This window comes from Trichomycterus rosablanca, chromosome 5 (assembly GCF_030014385.1).
Source record: "Trichomycterus rosablanca isolate fTriRos1 chromosome 5, fTriRos1.hap1, whole genome shotgun sequence".
Lineage (NCBI taxonomy): Eukaryota > Metazoa > Chordata > Actinopteri > Siluriformes > Trichomycteridae > Trichomycterus > Trichomycterus rosablanca.
Window position 1 is genome coordinate 5,021,257 of NC_085992.1, and position 8,917 is coordinate 5,030,173.

Here is an 8,917-nt window from a genome sequence, read left to right on the forward strand (position 1 = left end):
TTGCCAGCTATTTAGACATTAATGGCTGTGTGTTGAGTTATTTTCAGAAGACAGTAAATCTACACTGCTATACAAGCTGTACACTGACTACTCTAAGTTATATCCAAGTTTCATGTCTATAGTGTTGTCCCATGAAAAGATATAATGAAATATTTGCAGAAATGTGAGGGGTGTACTCACTTTTGTGATACACTGTATATCCATGTCTCTGTAAAAGCGAGGCCCAGTGCATTTACAATGTGGGTGATGCCCATACTGTGCAGCATTGATTTGTCACGAGCAGCGACTCTGCATGTGAATACAAATGTATTTTACCAGGAATTAATTAATGATATTAAATAAGGATTTTTGCACCTTATTTTGTCTCTGCTGCTATAAAAACCATACTCTGCTAACTCACTCACTCACTCAGTTTCTTAACTGCTTATCCAATCAGGGTTGTGGAGGGGTGCTATCCCAGCTTTTCAGTGGGCACAAGGCACACAATAACACCCTGGACTATCGCGGGGCGGACACATACACACACTCGTACACACACCCATTCACCTATAGGGCAATTCAGTGTCTCCATTTAACCTGACTGCATGTTTTTAGACTGTGGGAGGAAACCGGAGCTCCCGGAGAAAACCCACACCCAAACAGCGGGCAGGATACACTGTGTGTGATAAACACTCTCTCCATTATCGTGGCCTCTGGCATTTAATCATTTATTGCAGCTTTTTCACAATACAATTAGCCACTGTGCAAAACGCCTATTAGTACCTGCCATACAGTTGGCATTCAGTTAAGACTTTAAGGCTTGTTAACTCTAGCAAGTGGCTCGGTGGGTAGCACTGTCGCCTCACAGCAAGGCGGGGCGGTCCGGGTGTTACTGTGTGCCTTGTGCCCATTGAAAAGCTAGGATAGGCTCCCCCTCTGCGACCCTGATTGGATAAGCAGTTAAGAAAGTGAGTGAGTGAGTTAGCAGAGTAGGGTTTTTATAGCAGCAGAGACAAAATAAGATGCAAAAATGCAATATTGTGCAAAAATCAAAATGCAATATTGTGCAAAAAAACATGACCCTGATTAGATAAGTGGTTAAGAAAGTGAGTGAGTGAGTGAGTGAGTGAGTACAGCAGGTATTGTGTACACATTAATGATAAGAGAAATGTTCACCCCGGGCTTTTCACACTTTCAAAATGTAATAAAAAAGCAGGAAACTCTGCTCACTAAGACCTGTAGTACAGAAGCTTGTGTTGCCAGGGAGGTTTATAATTATACACCATTTAAAAAAAGAAACAGCCCCCTGAGCCATATCTGTGGACTGACCGTGGACGACGTCCCTGACCGAAGAGAAAGGAGCAGAAGATCTGACAGAGAAAAGAGACCGAACCTGAAAATGTAAGTTCACCGAGGCAGAAAACATTTAGAGAGGCCAGGCTGCATGAAATGCTCAAAATCCGCCATCAAATTTCACATTTTCTCTTCCACACATGAACTGTAAACACAATCCAGATTTGATCAGTCAATAAATCCTGAGTGGGATGAGCTCTCGGAAAAAAACAAAACACTTGTGATTTACTTTGAGGCTGTTGAGAGCCGAGTGTCGGCGCACTTTCAGCCTCGCAGTAATGGGCATGTTCACAAGCTCCGGCCTCAGGTGGGCTTAACCGGGCCGATAGCTTAGCTAAAATCAAGATGGATGGTGAATGTGTTTTAGTGAAAGATCAAACACGTTAGCAGGAAGATAGCAGGCAGAGCGGAGTTATGTGTCTCGTGCTGTTACTTGGGTAATAACTCATGCTGCCATAAGTGTGATAAACCTCGTCGTTCTATCCTTAGCAGCGAAACCATCTCACCTTTGTTGCAGTAAATTTAACACACACACACACACACACACACATATGCACAAAGAATCTGTGTATCGAAATACTCAAACTAAATCGAGACATAAATCAGTGTGAACGTGTGATGTATGTTTATGTACCAGGACCTCCGTTAAGGAGCTGTGCGCCTATGAAACACCATCCGTGGCTGAACTGCAGGACTTCTTGTTGGCTGACAGGCATCCCACTGGACATGTCAACCAAGTGTGGCCCGGTGTGTACATTGGCAATGAGTACGTACCCGGCAGCAGGCCGACCATTCATAAAGCAACAGGTTTGCTGACTGTATGTGTGTTTAGTGTCACACAGGGCTGTAAATCAGTTCCTTTACCGACATATTTGTACAGTCTAATGGATAATCAGCTCACTTATGGTACAGATACTGAAAATGTACAGGTCTAAGGCCGCCTAGGGTCCATACGGTAACATAAAAGCAAATGTTATGTTTCACAGTACAGTAAATTCTGTAATGTGTGATGTGATGTACAGTATATCAACAGTTTAAGAGTTCAAGTTTAAAAGAGGCTTTATTGTCATTTCAGCTCTATACAAGTACATACTGAAACGAAACATCATTCCTCCAGGACCAGGGTGCAACACAACAAAAGTGCAAGACAATACAATATACACCGATCAGCCATAACATTAAAACCACCTCCTTGTTTCTACACACGCTGTCCATTTTATCATGTAGAAGCACTTTGTAGATCTACAATTACTGACTGTAGTCCATCTGTTTCTCTACATGCTTTGTTAGCCCCCTTTCACCCTGTTCTTCAATGGTCAGGACCCCCAAAGGACCACCACAAAGAAGGTATTATTTGAGTGGGGGGTCATTCTCAGCACTGCAGTGACACTGACATGGTGGTGGTGTGTTAGTGTGTGTTGTGCTGGTATGAGTGGATCAGACACAGCAGCTCTGCTGGAGTTTTTTAAACACCTCACTGTCACTGCTGGACTGAGAATAGTCCACCAAACAAAAACATCCAGCCAACAGCGCCCCGTGGGCAGTGTCCTGTGACCACTGATGAAGGTCTAGAATTTAAAAACTCCAGCAGCGCTGCTGTGTCTGATCCACTCATACCAGCACAACACACACTAACACACCACCACCATGTCAGTGTCACTGCAGTGCTGAGAATGATCCATCACCTAAATAATACCTGCTCTGTGGGGGTCCTGGCCATTGAAGAACAGGGTGAAAGCAGGCTAAAAAGGTATGTAGAGAAACAGATGGACTACAGTCAGTAATTGTAGAACTACAAAGTGCTTCTATATGGTAAGTGGAGCTGATAAAATGGACAGTGAGTGTAGAAACAAGGAGGTGGTTTTAATGTTATGGTTGATCAGTGTATAAAAGAGTAAGGTGCAAAAATGTAATATTGTGCAAAAAAAAAAATCATTACTAACAAATAAATAAACTTGTATTCACATGCAGAGTCGCTGCTCGTGACAAACCAATGCTGCACAGTATGGGGATTACCCACATCGTGAATGCTGCCAGTGGCCCTCCTCATGTAAACACTGGGCCTCGCTTTTACAGAGACATGGATATACATTACTATGGGGTGGAGGCAGATGATTCCTCCGATTTCATCATAAGTACCTTCTTCTACCCAACTGCCAGGTTCATATGTGCTGCACTGTCCAGTAAAGGTAAATTGAATAATTTAATGCAATAAATGCATTTGCATTTTGACTACATTAAATATTGCAGCAATATAATATGTTCAAAAGTATCTTATTTTTTGTGGGCTCCACTGTTCTGGAAAGGGACTGCAGGGATTTGCTTCCAGTCAGCCAAAGAGAGTTAAGTAAGTAATAGACAGATTGATGGATGAATAAATGTATAGACAGACAGATAGATAGACAGACAGTCAGATAGATAGACAGACAGACAGATGGATAGATAAACAGACACAGACAGATGTACGGACAGACGTATGTACGGACGGACGGACGGACGCAGACAGACAGACAGACAGAGAGATAGATAAACAGACAGACAGACAGACATATAGATAGATAAACAGACAGACAGACAGACAGACAGACAGACAGACAGACAGACACTTTATTGATCCCAAAGAAAATGAAAGCATAAGTGAGGTCCTGCACATATGTGCTTAACAGTTAAGGTACTGGACTAGTAATCAGAAGGTTGCTGGTTCAAGCCCCACTGCTGCCAGGTTGACACTGTTGGGCCCTTAAGCAAGACACTTAACCCTCAGTTGCTCAGACAATATACTGTCACAGTACTCTAAGTCGCTTTGGATAAAAGCGTCTGCTTAATACCAAAAATGAATGAAATGGGCTCACAGTCAGTATTCAAATTCCTCCCACAGCTGTTTAAAGGTCTGAGCTCCATACAGGCCAGTAAACCTCCTCCACACCAGACCAAAACAAACCAATTTTTTTATCCACCTTGCTTTGTCCAAGAAAACATTTGCTTGCTGAGGCGAAACACGGGGTCTTCCTTCATCTGTCCTTAAAAATGAGGGCCCAGACAATACAAGGAACATCAGCCAAGACCATCATTTCCTCTTCCACCCAGATTTGTCCATCAGACTGGTAGATGTTCATGCGTATTTCCTCACTCAAGTCAACATGTTTTCGTTGCTGCAGAGTCGGGCAGTGTGTCTGTGTCATTCACTTCCTCATACAGGGCCGCACCAAATATGACATATATTAACATAACCACACGGCTTTGGGAATACTTTGGAAAACCCTCGGCAATAAACACACTTACTGTATACTATACTATACAAACTCTCAGCTCAGAACTCTCTGGGCTCAAGCTCGTCTGGGCAAACTGATGCCCAATTATGGACATCCTATTTTTTCAGCCCTAAGAGTAAAATTATTTACTGTTACAGACATTTTGAAACCCAGCATTTATCTTGGCATGGGGTTGTGTTAGTGCCAATGGCATGCGTGTTTTCACATTTGTGAAGGAACTCCAGCAGCGCTGCTGTGTCTGATCCACTCATACCAGCACAACACACACTAACATACCACCACCATGTCAGTGTCACTGCAGTGCTGAGAATGATCCACCACCCAAATAATACCTGCTCTGTGGTGGACCTGTGAGAGTCCTGACCATTGAAGAACAGGGTGAAAGCAGGCTAAAAAGGTATGTAGAGAAACAGATGGACTACAGTCAGTAATTGTAGAACTACAAAGTGCTTCTATATGGTAAGTGGAGCTGATAAAATGGACAGTGAGTGTAGAAACAAGAAGGTGGTTTTAATGTTATGGCTGATCGCTGTATATACACAAATATCAGAGTTGATTAGTTGAGGCATCTTGTTTTTACCAGTGTTTTCCACTGAAAACAACTTAAAAAGTATTTATTATTATTTAGATTTTTCCTAAAGTTTTAAACCTTTGTGGAATTTGGATGAATTATATTAAATAAATGATTTTTCTCCATTTCAGGAAAAGTGTTTGTTCATTGTTTGATGGGTGTGAGCCGCTCAGCCACACTAGTCCTGGCCTTTCTCATGATATGTGAAGAATTAACCCTGATGGAGGCAGCACGGACCGTCCGCCAGCACAGAGACGTTTGCCCCAACCCTGGCTTCCTCAACCAGCTCCGCCACCTTGACCAGCGCCTCGTGCGAGAAAGAAAGAGGAAGCTGGAACCTAACAAACTTTAAATAATTAAATAATTCAACAACATGACAAAGCCTGTAAGTTTAAAAGTAAATACCTGCCCGGTCTCAGGCCTCTCTTTATTGGTTCCTTGGCAAGATCTAATTTATCAGTATTACTCTCATGACAGTAGCAGAGCGAATATAGGAGAGAGAATTGAAGGCTCAGCCGTAAATAGTTATAAACTTCCAAAGGCTGCAGGGTTGCAAAATAAATGGCAGGTTTGTTTTAATTCCTTCCAGATGGCGTGTGCTTTGAACTTGTTCCAAAAAGAGCCTATAAGCATGTGGTGGTGTTTTTTTTTTACTCTTGTGAAATGAGATCGTTGTGTCCTGCTCTTTATCGTATGAAGGTGGAACAAGACGAACATGCATGGCTGGATGTCTTAAAGGCCTGATCCCCCACAGAGACGCTCTAATTGGAATCATATGCTGTAATATGCTTATAGACTCCAAACAAAAGCTTTGTGATGTGATCCATTGATTTTTACCATGAAAAGTATTATTTTCTTATGAATGGAAATATCAGTTTGTTGGTTTTTGGACAAATAAACATATATTTTAGTGTTGTTTCTGGGTAAATTCTACAGCGTTATATCCACACATCCTGACTGCTGCAGTAATAATGTAAAGCCTCTATGTGAACTTGTATTTTAAAGCCAATTTGGTTTAGATTTCTAGCTGCTTATACATCACATAGATTTTATTAAATGAGAAAACAATTCTTCTGAAGTTTATTATCTGAAGAGTATTGCAACTAAAATAAAAAAGCAAATTATACGAATGTAGTTTTATTTGTTTATGAATGTTTTTTTAACAAAATGTTTAATACAACAGGTGGAGGAACAAGCTAGCAGATCATACTTTATATTCCCAATCATTTATTTAAATTTAGAGATGGATTGATAGATGGATGGATGGATGGACGGACAGACGGACCAATAAATAGATAGATAGATGGGTGGATGGATGGATGGATAAATAAATAAATGGACGGACGGACGGACGGACAGACAGACAGACAGACGGGTGGATGGATGGATAGATAGATGGATGGATGGATGGATGGATGGATGAATAGATAGATGGATGGATGGATGAATAGATGGATGGATGGATGGATGAATAGATGAATAGATAGATGGATGGATGGATGAATAGATGGATGGATGGATGGATGAATAGATAGATGGATGGATGGATGGATGAATAGATGAATAGATAGATGGATGGATGGATGGATGAATAGATGAATAGATAGATGGATGGATGGATGGATGAATAGATGAATAGATAGATGGATGGATGGATGGATGGATGGATGAATGTGTATATGTCACATGTAAAACTATTTTATAGATCACATGGAAAACCTGTGACAGAAAAGTGTCTGAGGATCACTATCTTTGAATAATATTTCAATATTAGAAGTGAACACTTTATAATTATGGCACTTAGATAATGTCTCGTTTGAGCTATAATTAAAACAAACTGAAGTCTGTGACTAAGTCTTTAAGCTTCATCTGCCTGCATGAGTAACAGTTTATATACAAACTGCATCATCTGTTCAGCTCCGGACAAACAACCTCCTCTCCAGATCAGTCAGTCATGTTCAGCACAGTGTGTCAACAAGTGTGAGGAAGACAAAAGCGTTACGACCTTTCACAAAGCGTTTTAGTGTTTATCCATCCCTGAGCACACAAACAGTCCCACTGTCGGGTCAGTCTAGAAAAAACATCACGATAGCCCCGCAGACCTGCTCATACACAAACAAATACAGCGCTGGAAACATCAGGAAACATCAGGAAACATCAGAAAACATCAGAAAACATCAGGAAACATCAGGAAACAGGTTCGATATAAACATCTGGATCAGTAAATATTTAAACTTGGTCTCACTTCATATGTTTGTGTTTTCTCTACTGAGACTCAATCTAGTTTCTGGTAACAACCCAGTTTGTGATGAAGTCCTACTCACTGTAATCAAGAGCTCTGTACCATACATGCTGTGTATGACAGTAGTAGTGCAGCTTTTTAAAGTGGAAGTGACCGCACCCACCACATTGCAATCAGCAACTGATGCAAGGGATTCATAATGGTGAGGATTTTCAATTTAACACACTGGGTTTAGTCCATCAGACGAGGGCTTTCTGATTTTTCTACAATGCATTTAGCAAGTCAGGTGAGAGGTTTATATTATGGAAGATTTCATTTGCTGCAATTATTTGTCACTCAAGCAAGATCTTCAAAAAGAGAAATGTATTGTATTTGCATTGGTGTATTGAATTTAGCTGATCAGGTGAGGGATTTACAAAGATTTATTTCAGTGCCTGTTTAAGTACTTAAATAGACAAGAGCTTTTTAGCAGGATGATTGTTCTACAACAAAATTAAATGGACAATTTAACTTTTTAGATAAAATATTTGCTATTTTTTAATGCTTCATTTAGCTTTAATGCTTCATTTAGATCATTTAGATGAAAATTATTCGCTAACGTAAGTGAATTAAATGAGCATACTTTGTATTCAAAGGGAATTATACGAAGTCCCTGTGGCGATTAATCACAGCCATCATAAAGCACACCAGCGCCGAGATTCTGAACTCCTCGGTTCGAAACTCGGCATTGCCACCGGTCGGCTGGGCACCATCTAGCATAATTGGCAGTGCCTGCAGCAGACACATTTGTGCTAGGGCGGGGTGGCTGGACTATGTGGGTGGGGTATTTAAACGCAGTGTAAGGACCCTGATTAGCAGATACAGAGGCGCCTGTGCAGAGTGCATGGGTAAAAAAGGTTCCACAAAGGGCTGCATGCAGAAATATACCCACCTCTAATGCAATCAGGGATCCCTCAGCAGCAGAAGACAAGTTGACTACGCAAAATTGGCAGAAAATGGGTGAAAATGCATAAATAAAATAGAAAAAAAGCATACAGAATTGTATATATATCCAAAAAAGCTAAGCTTGGCTTTATATAAGCTAATGCTTCGGGTTTTAACCCAAACCAGCATATATCACCATTGTACATCTCGTTCCCACGCCTTACTAAGTTATAGTTACATTTATTTCTCATATATAGTCTCAAATATAGTCTCATAGTCACATGGGATCTCATTTTCAGTTTCTTTAGAGACTTACATTGAAAAGTAGCAACATTTTCTGATCATTTTCCAATTTTCTAAATTTTCAGTATCTAATTACAGTTATTATATTTTTATATTTTAGTTATCAGGCAGTTGTGTTTTGAGCAAGTTGAATCTCTGGTGTGACATTTGTGACAGTCAATTACAGAAGTGATCTGTCCACGGAAGTGGGAGCTAGATGAAATGAAGAAATTAAATATTATTAGTTAATCCTACGTCAATGTACAGGAACAATAAGAGCAAAAGTCAACCATT

At 40.6% G+C, this 8,917-nt stretch overlaps 1 protein-coding gene across 1 annotated transcript; it reads left to right on the plus strand.

The window, feature by feature from the left end:
• The first annotated feature begins 1,610 nt into the window (after window positions 1-1,610).
• LOC134314707 (dual specificity protein phosphatase 13B-like) lies at window positions 1,611-5,527 on the plus strand. The gene is made up of 4 exons (XM_062995398.1): window positions 1,611-1,639; window positions 1,970-2,098; window positions 3,304-3,521; window positions 5,307-5,527. The coding sequence occupies exons 1-4, from the start codon at window positions 1,611-1,613 to the stop codon at window positions 5,525-5,527; spliced, it is 597 nt and encodes a 198-aa protein (XP_062851468.1).
• Window positions 5,528-8,917: the final 3,390 nt, after the last annotated feature.

What these genes read in the sequence shown, in the direction of transcription:
- LOC134314707 (XM_062995398.1), top strand. Translation starts at nt 1,611, where the DNA reads ATGGGCATGTTCACAAGCTCCGGCCTCAG. An exon ending in GGTGTGTACATTGGCAATGA is followed by an intron (nt 2,099 to 3,303) that starts GTACGTACCCGG and finishes ATTCACATGCAG; the next exon opens with AGTCGCTGCTCGTGACAAAC. An exon ending in TGCTGCACTGTCCAGTAAAG is followed by an intron (nt 3,522 to 5,306) that starts GTAAATTGAATA and finishes TCTCCATTTCAG; the next exon opens with GAAAAGTGTTTGTTCATTGT.